This window comes from Lissotriton helveticus, chromosome 7, assembly GCF_964261635.1.
Source record: "Lissotriton helveticus chromosome 7, aLisHel1.1, whole genome shotgun sequence".
Lineage (NCBI taxonomy): Eukaryota > Metazoa > Chordata > Amphibia > Caudata > Salamandridae > Lissotriton > Lissotriton helveticus.
This window is the reverse complement of record NC_136068.1, coordinates 1,590,822,025-1,590,844,067: the sequence shown is the minus strand read 5'-3', so window position 1 is coordinate 1,590,844,067 and position 22,043 is coordinate 1,590,822,025. Positions and strand designations below refer to the sequence as shown.

General features: G+C 45.8%; 1 protein-coding gene across 3 annotated transcripts in view; it reads left to right on the top strand.

Moving 5' to 3' along the window:
• LOC144770552 (kinesin-like protein KIF18B) overlaps nucleotides 1–22,043 on the top strand; it is a 411,545-nt gene that overhangs the window by 21,382 nt on the left and 368,120 nt on the right. For 2 of the 3 annotated variants that reach the window (XM_078655159.1, XM_078655157.1), the window contains exon 2: nucleotides 7,756–8,108. In XM_078655159.1, the coding sequence (XP_078511285.1) occupies nucleotides 7,781–8,108 (328 nt within the window). In that variant the 5' untranslated portion in view covers nucleotides 7,756–7,780. The remainder of the gene's footprint in view (nucleotides 1–7,755; nucleotides 8,109–22,043) is intronic. The other variant, XM_078655158.1, reaches the window with a different exon arrangement.

Here is a 22,043-nt window from a genome sequence, read left to right as displayed (position 1 = left end):
TGCCATGTGCTGCAGAAGCTGAAGGCTACGGACGTGGGAGTGCCTAGGTGACAAGGACATATCCCCGCCAGCCTGGGAACCAATACAAGCTGCACTTTGTCACCACCAGGGTCTGATTGGGAAGGCGGGGAATTGGGCACTGGCCAAAACGCTAGTGTCTACAGGTGATACGTGGGTCGTATTTTTTCAGGGCCCCTGCTTTTTTCCTGCCCTGCCAGGCCATAGCACTTCAGGCTATGGTGGGCGGGCGAGGGTGGTAACTGCTAAGTGTCATCATCGGCCTTACTGAGGGCCAGGTTTTGCTCCATTTGTTGGGCCATTCTTACCTCGGCCCCCATGGAGACAGCTAACCCCAGAAGCAGTGTCTTGCCCCTTACCCCTCCCCTACCAGGCCATCCTATTCCGGCAATGGTGGGCCAGGGAGTATGGGAGTATGCAGGGGCCCCGCTGGGGCTCCGGGATTCTCTGACTATGGCCATCTACATCTGAGCCCCCTTGGAGCAGCAGCAGCTGTGTCCTTTTTCTTGACCCCTCCCATGCAAGACCCTCGCCCTGAGGTTATGGAGGGATCAGGAGGTTGTAAAATAAGAGAAGCCTTCCTGGAGGGTGTGTGCATTTGCATAGGCCTTGCTGTGAAGCAAACTTTATTAAGCTTTTATTAAACTAAAAAGGAGGTGGCGTTACAGCCAAACCTGCTAACTTTAAAGTGGGAAGCCACCCTGTGATTCAGGGCAAATCACTTAATCTCCCAACACCTGAAGTAACAAGCATTTGCAATGCAATAGGTCTCGCATTTATGCAAGTTTGATCTATTGACATTGCAAATAACAATGCCTTATTTATTTTTTTGTTTTAAAACCATAAATAAAAGGCATTGTCTTTTACAATGCCATTAGCTTAAACTCTGGTAACTGCAAGACCTATTGCATTGCAAATGCTTGTTGTTATATATATTTTACAAGATCAGCCTTTCAGTTCCATGGTAGCACAGAAATCTATATATAAAAGTACCAGTCCCATACTGTAAAAGCAAGGAAAACAAGGCTTCTGGAGGGTTTGAGAGAGAGGTTCTTGCAAAAAGCAGCTCGAAAAGATTGTGTCAAGCACTTCTTTATTTCACTGACTGTTCCTGCATGTCTATGTAATACTCCTGTTCAGTGACATAACCCGGTCACCTTGTAATAGCCCTTTGAAAAATCATCTGCCTTATATGTGCCCTAGTCAAGTATTGTTTGACAGCAAAGTTATCTCAGAGATTACAGATTTTATAGGTTTATGCCAAAATGGGTGCAGATATTTTACATGTTTTTCTGCAGAGTTATTCATCAGATTACAAGGATCTTATAGGCTAAGGTATCCTGTCCCAGATACGTTCCAGGATCTAGCTTCTGAGAGCATAGTTATTTAGTATAAAAAAAAATATCTTCCTGGCTAAGGTCTCAGTCATAATAAGAAATGCTTTTGGAACGCAAAGTAATGAAGACATTTACAGATAATCTTCGAGGATCAGAAATCTGGTAGCGAACCTGTCCTTTGGGTTACACAGATTTCACGAACTCTAACCTCTGATAGCTCACGTACCCTTTGGTTCTGCAGATCTTCAGGTCAAATAGGTCTTACAAACTGATGTCTCTGAACGAGCTACTAAGATTAGCGAGCTCTTACAGACTAGGACTTTTGGCAGTAATGTTAAATCCATCACACAACACATATTAAATAATCCCTGGAATTCATACCTGGACCTCAGGCGATCAAGCAAGCGGTGATGTTCGGATCACTCGGTCGCCCACACCTGGGGCCCCTTGGTCCCAGGATGCCTTACGGGTTGGAGGGGGGAAGGGGCTGCAAGAGGGGGGGAGAGGGGGGAGTAGGAAAGGGAGGGGGAAGGGTGGGTGAGAATAAGACAACAATTGGAAAAAGGAGGGATTGGTGCAGAATTGGTAATGGTCAAAGGATGCCAGCAAGGAAAACGATTTTTGAAAGGATTTTCGATATAGGTTACTACATTCAATTTGATGGCACGCATTAATATTTGTACAATGAATGTTGGGGGATTAAACGATTGGAGGAAAAGACAGAAATTAGCGGTAAAACATAATAGAATAGATCTTCTCTGTTTACAAGAGACCCACCTACCCTGGTCTAAGAGAAATTTGCTTTCCATAAATGGATTTGAATTATTAGCCTGCACAACTCAAACATCAACTATTAGGGGGGTCGCCATTCTAGGAAGGAAAAGCTTAGGGAAAGCGAGGAAAGTGAAAGTAGATAGCAATGGAAGATGGGTGATTATCGAGATGGAATTGGGTCTAACTATCTGTACGGTATATGGTTCTAATGAGGGCGACCCTGACATTTACGATTTTCTAGAAACAGAGCTTGCAAATTGGCCCACTCCTCTGGTTTTCACAGGAGATTTAAATATCTCTTCTGAATGGGGGATGGGCATCTCGTATCAGGGGAGAAAACCCAGAGTTTTTAAGGCGGTACAAGCTATGTTAGCTACTCATGGGCTTCAGGATCTATGGAGAGCTAAAGAACCCCTAAATGCAGGCTATACTTACTTTTCTAATCCAGCCCAGAGATACTCAAGATTGGACTATTTTTTGTCTCTGTTTTAGAATCTGAAAAAGTTAAGATATGTAGACTCCCAAGGGTTATTTCAGATCATAACCCTCTGTTACTAAACTATGTTATGGGAGGGTTAGAACGGTCTAAGACAAACTGGACTTTTGAAAGAAGGCTGCTTGCAGATAGTAGATTTGTTGATCATCTGAATATATATGGCTGGTGAATTTTTTGCGGCAAATAGATACAGTACATCTCGGAACGGGATCTGGGAGGCTTTCAAAGCTACACTGAGAGGAGAAACAATCAGCAGTGCCGCCAGGCTTAGAACAGAGGATAGGAGCGCAGTAGAGAAATTAATGGATAAATTGATTAAGGCGGAAGAACAACATATAAAGGATATTGCTTCAGGTAGTAATAGTGAGGCTAGTCAGGGTGTTTTGCTGGCAGTAAAAGCGGCACTACAGAAAGAGGTCACACAGAAAGCAATCGGGGAATATCAATCCTCAAGAGCAAAGAGGTACGAAACGGGAGAGCAAGCAGGTAGAGCACTTGCTCTTCGGATTAGACAGGAAAGATCAAAGAATGTGATTGTGTGTATAGAAGAGGAAGGGATAACATATACAGAGATAAAGGATATTCTGTTGGTGTTTAAAAAATACTATCAGAAATTATATGAGGAGGATCCCTTCAATAATGATCAGGAGGAGGGATGTATTGACAATGGACCTTGTCTGGATGAAGTAACAAGAACAGCCCTTGATAAGGATATAACGCCTGATGAAGTTTTATCTGCCTTGCGAGAGTTAGCGCCAGGGAAAGCATCAGGCCCTGATGGTCTCCCCTTGGAGGTATATAAAGCAATGGAAAAAGTGATCGTTCCTCTTTTAGTAGATCTATTTAATGGGATACTGTATTCGGGCGTGGTCCCGGATTCGTGGAAAGAAACTAATATTATAGTCTTTCATAAGAATGGTAAACCAGCCGAGAAACCGGGGTCATATCGGCCTATTTCCTTAATAAATGCCGATACTAAACTATACTCAAAGATCTGGGCGAAGAGGTTGGGCAGGATCATAGGCGGTCTCGTCTCCCCATGGCAACATGGTTTTGTTCCTGGGCGTGGTACGACAGATCATACCAGTAGAGCGATAACTTTGTTTGATGCCCAGGAAGCCGTGGGGGGAGAGATAGCCATGATCCTGCTCGACGCAGAAAAAGCTTTTGACCGGGTGGGGTGGAGCTTTCTCTGGAGCATTTTGGCCGGAAGAGGTTTTGGTCCGAATGTCATCAGGGCTATCAAAGCTATGTATATAGATCCAGTGGCAACAATTATGGTTATGGGGGAGAAATCAGATAAGTTTAAGATAAGTAGAGGGACACGGCAGGGCTGCCCCTGCTCCCCCATACTATTCGCTTTGTACATTGACCCTCTTATTCAGAAAATCTTAGAGTGCCCTAGAATAGCTCCAGTGATCTACAATGGCTATGAAAATAAGATCTTAGCCTATGCCGATGACCTGGCGGTTATTACAACAAATCCGCAGCAGGCACTCCCGGAATTAGTACAGATGGCTAAAATTTTCGGTCACGGCTCTGGATATCTGTTGAACGAATCCAAAACCCAAATAATCTGCTCCAGGAATATACCAAGACCCGATTTAAGGTATGTCGATTCTGCTATATATTTAGGGGTAAAGATTAATGCTTCAGTGGGTAAGATAGTGGAAGAGAACTACCCCCCCTTATTAAATCCATAGAGACAGAACTGAAAAGGATGGATGTTCTCCATCTATCTCTGGTTGGGAGAGTAAACGTCTTAAAAATGGTGATGTTTCCTAGGGTGCTGTATCTATTTAGAGCCATTCCCCTATATATTGAGGAGAAAACTGAAGAAATTAGAATCGGCCTTTATTAGATTCATATGGCAGTATGGTAAGGTCAGACGATCAACGACCCTTTTGTCCCTTCCGTGGGAAAGGGGTGGGATGGCACTCCCGAACCTGAGACTGTACCACTGGGCACGTAATTGTAATTGTAATTTATATTTATATAGCGCATTATCACCAACGGTCTCTAAGCGCTTGCTTTGGGAACCCGTCCTGGTTTTTCCCTGTGAGATAACCTGTACTGGGCACCCCCAAGGTGAAAGCCAGGCATCCCGCCGCGGGGGGCCATAGTGGAGATTAAGCAAGCTATTGCCCGGAGTTGCAGAGTGTGAACCCGTGATTCGAGCAGGCACCGAAGCGAGAATTATCGAGTCCGTGGACATTTTGGGCTCAAGACCCTGCCGCGTCGGGAATTGAACCCTGGTCCCGGGTCTGACCTCTGCTTCATGGTCTGCCTCTTCTAACCATTGAGCCACACTTTTCCATGTCTCCTGATTCAGATGTCAATTCTGTTTCAATGCGACACTGCCGCAACTAATGTAGACAGTCAGTGTCCCCCTCCAATCTTTAAAATGCTGATGGGGGGGGAAAGCAACGGGCCTATTGTTGACGGAACTAGAATATAGGTTCTATAGGAAGGCACGATTTAAGACCTTACTGGGGGCATAGCAAGTATGGAAATCAATCTTAAAATTCTTTCATGTCCCTAAAATTAACCCTTTTCTCCTTTTGGAAAATTTGAGTCTTTTTCCTCAGCTAAGTAATGATGGGAACTTACAAATTTGGAAGGGCTTAGGGGTTAAGACTATTGGAGACCTAATGGTTGAAGACAAGATAAGCGGGGTTGAGGACATGCAAAGAAGATATGGCCTCCCTGAAAATCAGTGGCTTATATATGGCCAAATCTCGGGTATCATTCAGGCTTGCAGGCCAAAACTTAAACCTCTGGTAGACTTCCCTGTGGTTGAGGGCATTGAAAGAGGATGTAGGAAGATAAAAGAGGTTTGTAATATGCTGGCGTCCAGATTACAGGATGATGTAGGAAAAGTAGAAAGTGACTGGGCAAATAAACTGGAAAACCCGGATGTAGATTTGGACCTAGCATTATGGTTAAATAAAAAGATCTTTCGGGCATCCAACTTACGGGCACAACATTTTAAAACAGTTTTCAATCTGTATTACACACCGGCCAAACTATTTGCCTGGGGTCTTAGGAATGATGATTGCTGCCCGAGATGCAATAAGGGGCAAGCAGATTTATTACATATGTTTTTTACTTGTGAACGATTGACCCCTGTCCTGGAAGGAATAACAACATTTTGGGAGGGGCTGCTAGGTCATAAGATCGATCTACCCCCCAACACTGATGCTATTTGGCTCAGATTCTAAACTGGTTTTAACAGAGGATGAGGCTGCTTTAGTTTTTATGTCAGTCGCTGTGCTTAGAATCTTAATCTCGGCCGGATGGAAGGATGTTACAGCCCCCTCTTTTCAAATGTGGGTCTCCAGATTTTTGGGTATTTATAACATTGAGTCTTGTCTCTATGAATTTAAAGGTGTTAAAAAAAGAGAGATGGGAAGACGATTATGGGCCCCGGTTAAGAAATGGCTGGAGGACAGAATAAGAATTTGAAATGTACTGTATTGTTATTTATTGATAGATTTTCTGTAGTATTTTTATCCCCACGTTAAATAATGTGCTTTTAGCTGTTTATATCTTAGTGATTATATAACTGTATTAGATGCTCTTATACCTTGCTTGCGGATAATTATGTATTTTCTCGTTGTACCATGAACTCCAATAAAAATAAAAAAATAAAAAAAGGAATTCACACCTGGACAGTGTTTTAGATTGCTTACAGCCTTCGATGGTATGAATAGATTTGGTTATACCCACCTGTCCATTGAGGAGGTGATGGTTACTTTGAGAGCTAGGGTATTCTGAACATGAACCTTGGCTGAAAATTGTTAGATTTTGGTTAAATCGCAGTGTTTCTATGAATAAAAGTGTAATTATGTGAAATGCATTGTAAATGTTGGATACACTTATGTAATTAAAACATGTAACCATGCCCATTTCATTTTCGCTTGCCTCCAACACTCCTCTCGCCCCCTCATAATGTAAAGTGCTCCATTGCTACCCAGCTAGGTTTGCACTATGTAAATACTTATAGATACCTTATAGTAAGCATCTTCCACTATATAAAATATGATCAAAATTTCTCCTTTTTCCAAATGTTCAAGGGATCTGTTTCATGTCTCTTCGATCCTTAATACGTCTACATAGGAGTGTTCTTGGCAATTTGGTCACCCGATGTAAATACTGTACAAAGTTGTTTTATTCTTCGCTGATTCTCAGAGAATCTTTCCTATATTCCGAATTCATAGTGTCTTCAGTCTTACTCCTAATTTTTGGAACTCCTTTCCATGTGTTTCACATATACTAAGTTCCGAAGGCAATTGTTTATTAGACATTTGGGCACTAAATGTTGTTTTTCATCTTGTAACCAGCTCCTAGTAAAGTGTTCTTATTGCACTCATGTTGGTCTTCTTTGCCTGCACGAAACTGCTGCATTAATAAGTAAAGCTGTAAAGAATTAGAGGCACCCTTGAAGAATACAAAATATGACCATCTGCTCTCCCATCCAGATGTTCTCGTAAGAATCAACAAATGAGTAAAATGAAAGAAGTGGCTGAAGGGAACCAACATTCTGCAATAGAATAATTGAACAATTTAGTCGCAACTAAATGGAAACCCTAATCTACAGCTCAATTCGGACTAACTGAAACATCTTATATGCTAAAGTCCTCCACACGACAACCAGATGTGGCTAAGCTGGGCATAAAACATGCTTGCACCATAATGGTAGCTCAAGAAGAGTGGGAAAAGTGCAGATTGCAAAACATCTCAAGATGATTTGTCCGTGTCAAAATCTGAAAACGTGCCGCTTACACCACATTGCCATCTGCCACTTCTCCAAAAAGTGCTTTGTAGTATGGTTAGAAAAGCCTGGCAGCCCTACTTTGTGGTTAAGAAATGTTTCATTAAAAATATTTGTTACTGAAAGGAGGTACAGTGCTCTACAATGAGTAATTTAGCTTTAATTCTGGTGTCACCCAATTATTAATACTGCTGCGTGGATGTGCTGGTTGGCCAAAGTATGTATTTATCAACTTATTGCGACTGGAAGGGAATGCATTTTAGAGACACTCAAGCCAAAATTGCTGTTGTGGTGCTTTAGTGGATTTGTAGATGGCATGTGACTAATTTTGGATTGTCTCCCTCTCCTTTCCCCAGCAGCCGCTGAGTGTGTGGCTGTGTCATGGCGGCTCCTGAAGACTTGAACCCCTCAGAGGGAAACGTCTCTGTGGTGGTAAGGGTGCGGCCTCCTAATCATCGAGAGCAGGAGAGCAGTCAGCAGGCGGTGGTGCAAGTGGTGGATCGCAGCATGTTGGTGTTTGACCCAGAGGAGCCTGATCAAGCTTCAGTCTTTGCAGGACTGCGTAACCATGAAGGCCCAAAGCGCAAGTGCAAGGATTTGAAGTTCATGTTTGACCATGTATTTGGGGAGACATCCAGGCAGCAGGAGGTGTTCCAGCATACCACCCGGAATATTTTAGATGGAGTGTTGAATGGCTATAACTGCTCCGGTAGGTCCGCTCTTCCATGTGACTTTAAATGCAGATTATTTTATTACCTGGTGTGTGGGCCCTTGTGTGTTGCACTCTTCTGTGTGACTTTTAAACAGATTTTTTTATTGTCAAGTGTTGGGGCCTCTATAATTGATGGCTTATCCTTAAATCTTATCACCATAGTGCTTAGTGTCCGCTGTTTTTTCTTATTGTCCTATCCTTGTTTGTCTCTTAGCTTTTCTCTTGTTTTGCACCCCTAACTACTCAACCGCATTATTGCCTGTGGTTTTGTATATGCCTTTTCATCCTATGTTCCTCCGTGCATATACTATTTTTTTTTTAATATCTCTGTATTAGGACTTTACAGCCGTTTTTCCCAGAGATGAGGCCAATATGAAACTTAAAATCTACACTGAAGTATTGTGCACTAAAGATCATGTTAGAATATGATATTTTCCTCAGAATTCAACAAACCTGGGTTTCTTTTATTATGCACAAGCATTTCATCCTTGCACACAAGATGACATCATTGCATTGAGAATATTTATTAATAAAGAGTTTTTAACATGAACTGAAAAACATTCCTTCCCCGATGACGACATTATTATTATTATTATTATTATTAAATGAAATTTGTAAATAGCGCGACTAAACCCGTAGGCATCAAGGCGCTGAAGATGGAAAAGAAGAGGCTCAGAAATCACCCAAGGAGGAGTTATGGATAGGCATCTTGAAAAAGCCAGGTCTTGAGGGCTTAGCGAAACAAGGAGTGAGAAGAGATCACCTTGAGGTCGCTGGGAAGTGTATTCCAAAGTCTAGGTGCAAGGAAGCGAAAGGACCTTCCGCCCCATCTGGTCTTGGCTATGCGAGGAACAGCTAGCAGGCTTTTGCTGGAAGAGCGGAGTGCTCTACCAGGGGTGTAGTAGGCCACCAGAGCGCGGATAGCCTCCGGACCAGAACCATTGAGAGCACGATGAGTAAGACATAAGGCCTTGAAATTAATCCTTGCCTGCATGGGGAGCCAATGTAGATCTTTCCTGATGGCCGTGCCCGAGGTGCGTTTAGGGGCGTCCACAACAAACCGGGCAGCCGCATTCTGCACAGTCTATTATAAACTAAGATGCAAAGCGGGGGTTATGCGTACCCTATGTCTGGGATAGAATCTTATTATACATGGAGCAACTTTTTAGTCCATTAGATCAAACAAATGTGTTTTTCTACGCAGTACACATGATGAACTCGCACATTTCAAAGAAGTCTCCAATGTCGTAACGAAGAAAAAAGTCGTTCTATAGAAAAAATTGTCCTAGAATTCCACAATTTGAGACAAGTCTAGGGTCATGAGCATTACAGTTTGGTTAAGTAGAATATTCGAATCACTAGAACTGCAGGTCTGGTAAAATTGTTATGAATTTTTAAGTTCTGCTCCAGTTTTGTTATGGAATCCTCTTGTTGGCATAACTGCACCACAAGTAGTCTTCTGGCCTCCCTCCCCCACACTGTCAAGAATACTTGTGGGTGCTAATGGGCAGTCTATTGTGATTACTTGGATTTAGAAGAGGTACTCTAGGAGGTGTGGCGGCACATCCCTAGAGATCCAGTGAGGCATGCAACCCTCCTCACTGTCAAATCGGCAGAATTCAGATGAGGGGGAGGACTGAGTTATTATATTCCAGAGAGCCGGCCCCTGACTGAAATGAAGATGATAGAAGGGGTGCTCCACTAGATCCAGCAAAGTAGTGTAATGTGTATTAGGAAACTATGGAAAAAAATTGGTTACAAGATCAATTTTAAAGACAAGTTCCCTGTGCACAATCACTGATCTATAGACCGGTTGAACAACCTCTCAACTCTGGTTGCTCCATGGGCTGTTGTCTTCCAACCGAAAATTAAAAGTTCTTGCTATATCAAAGGTGTGTACATTTGTGGTAATCTGGTAGCCTTCTAGGGATTCCTACCCTAGGGCTGTATGGTTTCTGGTTAATTTTTCCTGGCCATTATCATTTGAATAGGGTTATGGAAGTCGGGGAGCGCTGCCTTATCTTTCGCTGGGATGGTTATGGTTTGTGCGGGAAGTTCAACCAGGCTGATCTCGATCAGTGTACGAAAAACCCAATCTATGGGTAATATAGGAGTTGGAGGTTTAGAACAGTCAGTGAGGTGTAGAAGAAAAACAACACATTACTCTGGTAATACCAGAATACATATTTATTTAGACATGTCTAGGAAGTGTGTTGACCGATGGAGAATATCACTCAGCAGACTCCTCCAGAGACTGAAAACACAGGATATCTATTGATCGAGATAAAATATATATATATATATATCCTTTTCCTCATATCAACAAAGAAGATTCCGTTTACAGGAGAGTTAGTTCAAAAGTCTGTATTGGTGTGCTACCCTCTTTATTTTTGTGTTAGTTGAAAAGCCCTTATTGATGTGCTACCCTGATGCATTTCGGCTTACCTGCAGCCTCGATCACAGATAAAGGGGCGTCATTTTCTAACCCAATTTACATGTCATTACGTTGCTTCGTTACCGGCCATAATCAGAGAACACAGCGATACCAAAGGGGATGATGGACGGAGCGCTTGAGCAAATCAAACACTCACCCCCAGTCAACTGATCTGGGTTTAACCCATCATCATTCTTTAGCTCACTCCACCACCTCAGTTCAGACATGGCCATATGCAAATCAGTCTGACCATGTGCCTCATGGGAAAAGTCCAGCCCGAACAGCCAAGCAATGTATTCCCTGGACCGGAAACAAGCATCCTGGGACCGGTTTCTGGCTAATCAGCCATCATCAGCCAGGCTAGCTTGAATCCAGTGGCAAAGTGAGCAAGGGACCCACGTCTGGGCATACCCTGCCAACTTAGGGCGAACAAAGTGATACCAAAGGGGAATGTACACTTTGTACTCCGTTTTACAATTAAACTGGCCTCTTAATCACTTCATTTTTGATACTAAAGGTATTTTGTACTCAGTGACATTTTTGCCATACTGGCATGCCGTGGACTTTTCACATTTTCTAACGCCTCTGCTTTGATTCAGACAAGTTGTTTTTACAAATTTTTCTTTTCACAGGGCTACTCTTCACCAAGTCCTCCCTCATCGCTCTGGTTCTGAACGTCACCACCGGTCTTTGTGCTGCTTTGTCTAAGATGGGGTCATTCCTGATTAGGTGGATTATAGAGTGTATTGGCCTTTTCTGCCTACTGAAGGTATTGATAAGTCTGAAATGGGGATCTGTCATGCTTATATTTTTGCCTGTTATCTTTTTAATAGGATCTCGCTCTAGCTTAAGATTTGGCTTCCTTAATATTTGTGGATGTGTATCCTCTTGCTCCGAATCTCTTTGTAAGATCTCCTAGTGCTTCTCACCCGTGAAATCCCCCAGTAAAAGATGTTTCTAATTAGGTTACGAGTGTGAAAACTGGTCGACTGTAATAGGGTATTCCCGGAGGTTGGCTTTCTACATGCTTTTGTTTCCAGTCTGTTGGCTTTCACATATACTGTGCGATAGAGTAAGAGCACCTTGGTTTTGCTTATTGAATAAGTAATATGAAGGTTGAGGTCATTGGCTTCAACCTTGCTCAAAAATCCCTTAGCAGCCTCTTCTGTACCCACCCATACAAATAAGAGGTTATCCGTGTACCTGCTCCAATGTATGAAGTGATGTTCCCAATCCTGCTGGTGTTTAACTTGGATCACCTGCTCCTCCCACCAGCCCAAAGGGAGATTTGCAGAGCTGGGGCAAAGCAGTTACCCATTGCCGTGCTGCGTATTTGGTGGAACAACTCATTGTTAAAAATGAAGTAGTTGCTCTCCAGACATCTCTGTATCATTTGTAGTATTGTGTGACCCCAAAGTTTTAAAGGTCTGGCCCTCAAGAAGTGGCTCATCTCTCTCATGCCATCTTGCGTAAAGCGTAAGCTACAGCCACAGTAGGGAGAAGATAGCCATGTTCCCACAGTTAATCCTATATTTTAAGTAAGAAATATGCTGGATATAGGATGGGAGACTTCTGACGAAATCTCCAAGGAAGTGAACAACGTACTTAGATGTTGTCTCAAAGGTACTGCCTATATCTGAAATAATTGGTTGCCCTGGTGGATTATTTCTATCTTTGTGTACCTTTAGAATAAAATACAGGACTTGTTTCTCGGATGGTCTATTTTTAAGAACTGGTATTATTCATGGGTAAGCAGGCCCTGATCTCACCATTCCATCAGTCCTGTGTGGTATTTAGATTTGACCAATTTCATTTTTGAATCAATAACTCTTCTATAACACTGCAAGTTATTATATTGCAAGCTTATTATATGCCTCTGCTGTGTACTTTTGCTTGGCCCACAGCACCAGTTTGCCCCCGCCCTTATTAGAATTTCTAAATCCACAGCCTCTGTTTTATTATAGTTTTTTAATTAGATTTCGTTACTTGAAGATATCTAAGGAATCTCTTACCATTACCGGTGTGAAATTCAATTTCGGTTTTAAGTTCCTTGGAGCATCTCCATAGAAATGAATACACTGTTCCAAAATGAATGCTTCTTTAGTCACTGATTCCTGTAGGGTGATATTTTCATTTTCACATTCGCTAGGGTAGCACATCAATAAAGGCTTTTGAACTAACTCTCCTGTATGCATTGTCTTCCTTGTTGTTTACATTTTTTTTAATTCTTTTTTTTGATGACATGACCAGCGTATTCCTGTAACATTATAATACATCAACAGTACGAAAGTAGCAATGAAAGAACTTATAAACCCTTTAACAATTGTTTAGGTGGTCACGCATATTTCTGTCCCAGAGAGATGAAGACCCTTCAGTTCCCTGGCCTCGGAAGTGTTGAGCCCAGGTAGCGTGCATATGTCTCCTCTAAACGAGTTCCATTTTGCCCATATCAGCGCCCATTTCTGCGGCCTGCCGTGGCTTTCATAAACTGTCTTTTCTGATATCATACACCATTCCATGTCCTCCATCCATTGGTGTTTCCGGTGCACCCCTATAGATTTGCTATGTCTTATTTTGCTGTGACCCTGGTTTTCTCTTTACTGTTCAGACCTGTAGCCCCCCCCACATCAAGTAGGCACTGCTTAGGCTCTGGTTCCATTCTGAACCTCAGTGTTTCTCCCATGCAGCGTATGGCTGATCCCCAATATTAGGTTATATAAATACAGTACCAAATTATATGGTAAAAAGTGGCCTCATTCCCACAGCGTCTTCTACAAATGGGATTTGGCCTAACACCCATTTTGGCAAGGGTGTGGCGTGAGGAGTATATTAAGTATCTTGAGTTGTTTTAATTTGAGTCTACAATAAATCGCCACCTCTCTGGGTTAGGCCAATGCCTCCTGCCACTCGTCTAGTTCCCCAACATTTAGTGTCCTGTGCTCTCGGGGAGCAGATCAGGGGAGTTATTATTCAGTTTTTCATATGTCAGGGAGATCGCTTTCCGATCCATATATTTTAAAAGAAGTCTGTCTTCTAGTAGAGAGGCCTCTGGAAGTGCACTCCCTCACCCGGGACCACCGCCTGGACAGCATGCTTGATTTGTGCATATCAGAATTGTTCAGTATTTGCTTGGTCGTATTCTTCCTGCAATGTAACAAAGGAGAACACCCCTCCTTGTGCCCACAAATCTCCTACTCGGGAAATGCATATCAGGTCCCATCTGTCAAATCCCTTAGTGTTCCTCAAAGTTCCTAATCGCTCGATATCCCAGAGCAGGGTAGCCCGTGTAATCTTATTTGTCCCACCCAAGCTTTTATTCACTGCTTGCCAGAGCTGAACGGTGTGTTTGGTGGGGCCAGTGAGTGATATTTGCTCCGGTTTAGTGTAGAGTTCCTTTTCGTATCTGCCCCCTGGTAGAACGAGTTTATACATTGTATTTGCTGGTTCATCGTAGAGTCGTGTACAGGGGTGGGCGGGGCCGAATAGACAGAGTCGGAGGCCTTAAGTAGAGATTTCAACAAGGGCTTTATTTTTATAGATGATCTCCATTTTCTACTGGTTATGCGCTCTCGAGCGAATGCTGCCGGGTCTGTTGCGTGCTTCCTTAGAGGATCCAGGATGTCTTCAGACGGGTGGGTCAGTCCTCCATCAGGCACGGCAACCGGAAAAGAAGGAAAGAAATAGGATCGGGTTAGGGAAGGTTTGGGCTCAGGAGGTTTCGGGGCAGGGTGTGTTGAAAACCACGTGCTCAAGTGCAGTCAACCCTCGGTAAGTGCAAAACGTTAGTGCTCGTGAGGAAGGAATAGACGGGGTTGCGAGACTATACACAGGCTTTACACTATATACAGGTTACTCCTTAGGTTGGACACTCCGTCCCACCCAACCCGCTACTGTGCCCCGTACCTGTTGGAGCCACGCTCCTCCCATGGGAGTGTGGCAGGGCGACTCGTGGGGTCGGTGGCCTCCTGGCTTCTCGGGGTCCCCTCCGATGTTCCTCTGCGGGTCCGTCTCGTACTTCTCGTCCTCCTCGCTCAATCTTCTCCAACTCCTCCGTTCGCACTGTAACACTCTCTCCTCCGGGGAAACGCCGTCCGTCGCTTCCTGGGTTCCTCCTCCTTTTGACGTGGATCGGGAAGTGACGCGGGTTAGGGGCGGTTCCTCGCCATATGTATCCTCCCAATTAAAGGCACCGTGTTCCAACTTCTCTGGCTGCCAAAGGTTAGCGTTATCTTCCTCCGGCCAGTCCTCTCTGAGGCACGGACCAGGCTGCTGTAGATAAGGGACAGAAGTAGGTAAAAGCGGGGCCACTGTCCACTAGTCAGAGTCCGGGGTTTGTCCCTCGGTCGTTCGACCCGGCCCGTCACACACCTCCCCCCCACCCCCCTTGAATTCTCCCGTTCGGGGAGAGGAAAGACCCTTGATAGACAGTCTGCGTTCCCGTTCTCAGCCCCTTTCTTGTGGATTACTGTGAAGGAGTAGGGCTGGAGGGACAGGAACCATTGGAGTACCCAGGGATTATGGGCTCGGTTTTTGCACATCCACTGCAAAGGGGCATGGTCTGTATGGAGGATGAATGGCCTGCCCTCCAGATAATAATGCAGTTTATCTATGGCCCACTTGATGGCAAAACTCCCGTTCTATGGTAGAATACCTACACTCTCGGGGGTAGTTTCCGACTTGCATACAATACGGGATGTTCCAACCCATCTACACCCACTTGGGACAGGACAGCCCCTATTCCCATATTAGAAGCATCTGTGGCTAGTATGAAGGGTTTCTTGAATTCCGGCGACACTAGGACGGGAGCGGTAGTCATGGTATGTTTCAGAAACTCAAAAGCATTGGTTGCCTCCTGAGAGGGGTTTGTTAGATCCCGGGGTTTTCTATCTTTTCGTAGAAGGTCCATCAGTGGAGCAGCTACTTCAGCAAATCTCGGAAAGAACCTTCAATAGTAGCCAATCAATCCTAAAAAGGCTCTCGGGTCTCTTTTGTTGGGTGGAAACTGGATCCTCCTAATGGCTTTCACCTTCTCACTTTGGGGGGCTGTGGTGCCATCCCCCAGTACGTATCCTAAGTAATTGACGCTGGTAAATGCGGCTCTTGACTTCTTTGCATTTATATGCAGTCCAGCCTGTTTTAGGGCCGTCCGGATTATCCGTATGTGACATAAGTGTTCTTCCCAAGTACGACTGTATATTACTGTGTCGTCCAAATAGGCCGAACTGAAGGAGGGATAGGGCTGTAGGACGGTGTTCATGAGGCGTTGGAACGTCACCGGGGCCCCATGGAGTCCGAAAGGCAGCATCGTGAACTCGTATAGTCTCTCATCGGTGATAAAGGCTGTTTTTTCCGGTCCTCCTCACGGAGGGGCACCTGCCAATACCCCTTCGTGAGGTCCAGGGTGGTAATGTACACTGCGTCTCCTATCTCCTCGATCAGTTCATCGACTCTCGGTATCGGATATGCGTCGACTGTTGAAATAGCGTTTAGAGCCCGGAAGTCCATACAAAAACGCTTTGAGCCGTCGGGTTTTGGAATCATCACGATAGGTGAGGACCAATTGCTCTTTGACGGCTGGATCACCCCAAGGGACAGCATGTCACTGACTTCTTTCTTCACCACGTCCCGTCTGGCTGCGGGGATTCTATAGGGCCGTTGTTTTATGATTTTTGCAGGTGGTGTCTCGATATCGTGTTCCACTAGGTTGGTCTTCCCTGGTAGGTCTGAAAAAATGTCAGAGAAGGGTTGTAGGACGGTCCTGAGCTTCTTTTCTTTCGTAGTAGATAACTCTCGATTCACCACGAGATGCTCAAGTGTAGAGGTATCGGTTTGTACAGCGGGAATTGCCAGGTGGGTTCCTCTGGGAGTGGGGCCCAACCATTACTTCAGTAGGTTTTTATGATAGCACTGAGTCTTGACGGGGGAGAGCTGTAATCTGTAGGTAGTATCTCCTATGGATTCGATTATCCGGAAGGGTCCCTGCCATTCGTTCTTGCTTTTGCTGCTGATGGACGGCAAGAGCACTAAGGCCCAGTTCCCCCACCCTAAGGCGTCGCAACTTCTTTCCTTTATCATAATTCTTTTTCTGTTGTCTTTGCATTTGCTCCAGGTTGGAACAGGCGAGATTTCTGAGTTTACTGAGTTTAGATTTCAGTTGTACCGTATATTCCAGTAGGGATTTCTGCTCCTGTTCCTCCTCGGACTCCCAGGTGTCCTTTGTTATTTCCAGCAGAGACCTAGGAAGACGACCATACAAAAGTTCAAAAGCCGAGCAGCCTAGGCTACTCTGCTTCTGCGCTCGTAAGACGTATAGGGCTAAGGGTAATAACCTATCCCAATCCGGACCTTCCCAAGTCAGCATTTTCTTCAGTGTGGTCTTGAGGGTTTGGTTATACCGTTCCACCAGACTGTCTGTCAGGGGATGGTAAACCGATGTTCTTAGGTGGCGTATATCCAGTGTCTTACAAACCTCTCTCATTAGTCTGGATGTAAACGGCGTGCCCTGGTCGGTTAGTACCTCTTTGGGAAATCCGACACTCTCAAACAGCTCTACAAACTTTTCTGCTATATTAGAGGTTGTGGGTGTTCGTAACGGGAAGGCTTCAATGAACCGGGTGGCATAATCCACTATAACAAGAGCGTAGAGGTGTCCTTTTGAGGATTTTGGCAGGGGGCCTATTAAATCCATGCCGACCCTTTCAAACGGTACTCCGATGATGGGCATGGGATGCAACGGAGCGGCGGGAGGGCGGTGTGTATTCCTTCTTTGACATATTTCACATTTGGCACAATATTCTTGGACGTCCTTGTATATTCCTGGCCAGAAAAAATCTCCGAGTATACTCTCCGCAGTCTTTTCCTTCCCGGCATGACCAGCAGTGAGATGTGCGTGTGCGAAGAACAACACTTGTTCACGAAAAGACAGGGGTCCTAACAGCTGGGGTTCGCTCGTCTCATGGGACTGCCGGTATAGCAGGTCCTTCTTGATGACAAACCTGGGAAATACCTGATGTTGGGCTCCCTGGGATGTGTGGGCGCTCTCCCAGGCATTGTACAGGGTTCTATCCTCAACCTGGGCGAATCTAAAGCTGCGGTCTAGGACCCAGGGTTCTGGGGTTATGAGAGCATGAATGGTACTGCTCCCTTCGCGTTTTGACTGGCTCAGGGAATTCCTAAAGAGGGAGAGGAACTCCGGGTTGTCCACCCCTAGAATCACGTCCTCTGGGAGGGAATCTACCACTCCTACCCTAACAGTACAAGAACCTTTGTCTACATGGGTCAGGGTGATAAAGGCTACAGGATAGGGCTTAACATCCCCATGGACACAGCGTATGTTAACTACGGCTTCAGGGACATACTGTCAGGGTCGTACAAAGCGGTCTTGCACCACTGATTGCCTACACCCTGAATCAAGGAGGGCTCTCACTGGAAGGCAATTCATCCTCATACTCAAGTAAAATGATGCACCCATTTCGGCGGAATATAATACTGTCTTGGGAAGGTACCCCACTTCCATAGGCTCCTCTGGGGGTCGTTTTCGGTGACACAATCTGGCAATGTCGTCCCACTCGCCACAGTCGAAGCATTGGGGTCCTCTTGAGAGGGGGGACACCATTCCAGAGGTGATCTGTCTCCTTGGTTCCACACCCTGCTTTGGTTTCTTGTCTGTTTTTGGTGGTGGGAAGTTTTTGCTGGCCTTTTCCTGTTCCCAACCCGTGGTTCTAGGCTGCGCCCTTGCAAAGTGAGCAGCCATTTCGATGGCCTGTTCTATGTTGAGTCCAGCATGCTGTCGGAGCCAACTCTGAGATGCATACGGGAGGGCTTCCATGAATTGTTCCAAATACACTTTGTTTAGAATGTCTTCCTTGCTACATGTTTTGGGTTTTAGCCACTTATCGGCAGCCATTTTTAAACGGAAAAAGAGGGTTTTGGGGTTCTCTCCTGGGGTCCCTCTTTCCTTTCTAAACGTCACTCGGTAAGCCTCTAGATCCAGTCCACGATGGTCTAGAACAGGGGTCTCCAACCTTTTGTGTAGTGAGAGCTACTTCTGGTCAGTGAAAATCGTCGTGAGCTACTAAACCCCAAGCAACTCGCGCATTTTTCCGAGCGACCTCCCCCACCCAGTTTAATTGACGTTAAGCCTATTTCTTCAGAGCCCATGGGCCTCATACTGTGGTTTCAACACAATAACACTGAAATAAATTACTTTTTTTCCCTTTTCACATGTGCACTGCCTTCTGCAGCACAGTGAGACAAAAAAGCTAAAGCACAAGCCGGAACAGTGACACAACAAAAGCACAAGCCGTGCAAGCAGAGGCCAATGCTTGTCAGAATGGGACAGAAAAGAGGCTCTGGCACCAAATTAAAAGCAGCCCCATAAGCCGGGTCTGGTGGCTCACTGCACTAAAGCAGCCACTCCAGGGGCCTGTGCTTCACCTCATGGTCACAGGTTTAAATCCCAGCAGGTCCACTCATCCTTTCATCCATTTGAGGTCGATATAATGAATAGCATTGAGTTGGGTAACAATAAACATCTGTTATTCAGCCCCAGGACACCTTTGAGTAATCGTGCGCTTTGCAACTAGACCTGTTATGTTATTAAATATAGGGCAGGCAAATCAAATAGCTAAAAGAAGTGGGCCACATTTGCAAAATAAGTAAAACTTAGACATGTTGTAGGACGGTGCTTTTCAAGGTATGGAAGACTACTTGGCTATTTGTGCTTGCAGCAGGCAATGTTTGGTGCTATCAGAAAAATTAACAATAAAAAGCAGCCCACCAGCCAATAAAACCGGCACACAAATAGCCAAAAACCCATAGACAAGCATTGGCACCGACCACCAACCAATAAAATCGTCACACAAACAGACCACAAAACAACCATACATAACATCCTGAGTGGCCACACGACACCATGGAACAGTTATGGTCTCACCGTGGAGAGGCCAGAGCTGGGAAGCCAGAGCTGCCTGTGTCCCTTAAGAGCGCACAGAGGCCAGTGAAAAGGCACACTGTGATCCAGCCCACCTCTGGTTCAGTCAGCACAGGCTCAGAATGGACCAGCTTGAGAGGTAGAAGCTTACATGGGGCATGGCAGGGCAGGTTGGTGACAACTATTGGATGTTATATTGAAGTGAAGGCAGGAGTCAGAAAGCTAGCATCAGTGTAACAACAACCTTTTTTGTCAAAAGGCCTCCTGCACCTCTATCTGACTTGTACCCACACACAGCTGTGTTGTTCCAAACTAAAGTGTGTGTAGGTGCGCCGGTTCGGCACTCTCTAGGATGGTGGGAACCTCAATAGAACACGCCCTTTTCCAAAAATAGTTGATGAACCTTGTGGAAGCAGCCCACCCGGAAAACAGGCTCTTTAATTGTTCAGAGATTAACTTCCAGGACTGACTGACTGGCTTCCTTTGACCCCCAAAGCACGTGTCACCCATGAGGCCAAAGCTACCAAGTGAATGGCTTTATTTCACTTCCGGTTGCCACTAGCGCATAAAGTACCTATAGAAAGAAAGGAGTAGGGCTCACCACGACGGGTCTGTGTATAGCCGAGAAGTGTTATCACCGGCAGGAAGCATACACTGAAGAGCGCTGCGCTGCCGTTAAACTGCTTCCTCAGACCCATGAATAGCTGTGCCAGCAATAAGGGCCTAATTATTTCAGTGTCTACAAATGACGCACGAGGTATCAACCACCTGCGCTTACAGTTTCATCAGTCCAGTAGGGCCCTCGACGTGTACTTATTGAGGCCATTTGTAATAGGGGATCACTCGAAGAACCCCTTTGGAGGATGTGTCCATTTATTGGGAACTAAACACATATAATGGAAGCGTTTAAATTGCAGTGGAGTGATCTGGATATTAAAGCCAAGAGTGTCTGGGCCTGCCTGCGCCACTCACTCTTAGGCACACGTTGTGCCGATTTGCCTCGTCACGGTTTAACATTAAGGTTGCAGGACCAGAGGCACAGCAGTGGTGCAGCAGGTGCAGTGACACCGGAGTTCAGGGGGTTGAAGGGTCGATTCCACCACAAACAGTGACTGTGTTTTTTTACTACCTAATCAGGGGATGGGGTCAGTATTCCTTGCTCCTTCCGTGCCCTAGGCACCGTTGGCACACCACCGTGTAGGACACACTACTTCCCAGAGTGCGATTGTTTTTGCCTTCACCCATGCCCTCTAGATAGCAAACATTTTCCTTGTTCACCCTTTTAAAGCGAGGCTGGCAGAAAGAAGATACCATGGTTGCCGGCAGGCTGACAGGCAGCGTGTCAAGCACTGAGTAGCACAACCTGACAGGGCCTGGCATTCTAGTCATGGATCATGACATCAGGCTATCCGTCAGAGCAGCGCTGCGGGGGAATGATTTCAAAAGTGCGTGAGTTGAGGCTGCCAGTAGCTCCTGCCCTCACACCTAACGCAGTGCACAACACTGGGGGTGCGGTGCACACAGCAGTTGTGACCCTGTGCTTGCTCTTCAAACGATGGGGCCGTGCTGGCACTGCGCGGCACTGGTGGCCCGTTGCGGCGCCCTTTATAATTTATTTGGGGACAGTGACACTACTGTGAGTGTCCCCAAATAAATTATAAAGGCCGTCGCAACGGGCCATCAGTGCCGCCGGCCGCCGCCCCTTAAATTGTGCCGCCTGGGGCGGTCCGCAACCCCCCCCCTCCCCCCCCTCCTCCCCCTCCCCCCCCCCCCCCCCCCCCCCTAGCTAGCTACGCCAGTGGTGCCGAGGCTTTCAGCTTCAGGGGAGAAGGGATTTGCCCTGGAGCTTTAAATCACCAAAAATAAGTATTTAGCCGCCTAGGACAGGACTGCAGCATTCGTGTCTAGATAGGAGCCAGGGGCCAGGTTCCTTCAGCCTGTTGTTTGGGGCAGTCTTGTGGAGCGTGTCCCCTGCCTCTCCTCGGCGCTTTCTTGCTTCATGACGATCAGAGCCACTGCTGGGGAAGGCAACATAGTTTGCACAGCGCACGTGGGTGCCAACAAATGACTTTATTGCATGCACAGGAGGGTCGCTGGCTCAATGCTCTCCAGTGGGCAGAGAGTCTGTCGGATTCATCCCAGCCGTAAGAAAAAGACCTCAGCCTGCCACTTGCAGGCGGCAGAAGAATAAAGGACTTTACCGGGAGAGTTGTATTTACTCCGCTTAGCCCTGCCAAGTGCCACACACATGCGTGATAGTGTCCAGTGACTCAGTCCTTGCGGGGATGTGCATATATCACTAATAGGCGTGATATATAGGCTACACTAACAAGTTGTTTAGCATGTGTTATGGCTGTCATAGCGCGATTCCGGGCAGCAGAAGGCAGGCTTCGTGGTTCTCCGTGGGCAGGCTCAGGCGTCTCATGCTGGCCAACGTCCGCCCCTTCGCCCCGCCCCGAATAGGCTCTAATAGACAGTGTGAGCGGGTGGTTCGTATGGCGGCAGAGAAGCATAGACAAGAGGCCTCAAGACCAAACAAAACGATGACGACAGGGTACAAAAGTTG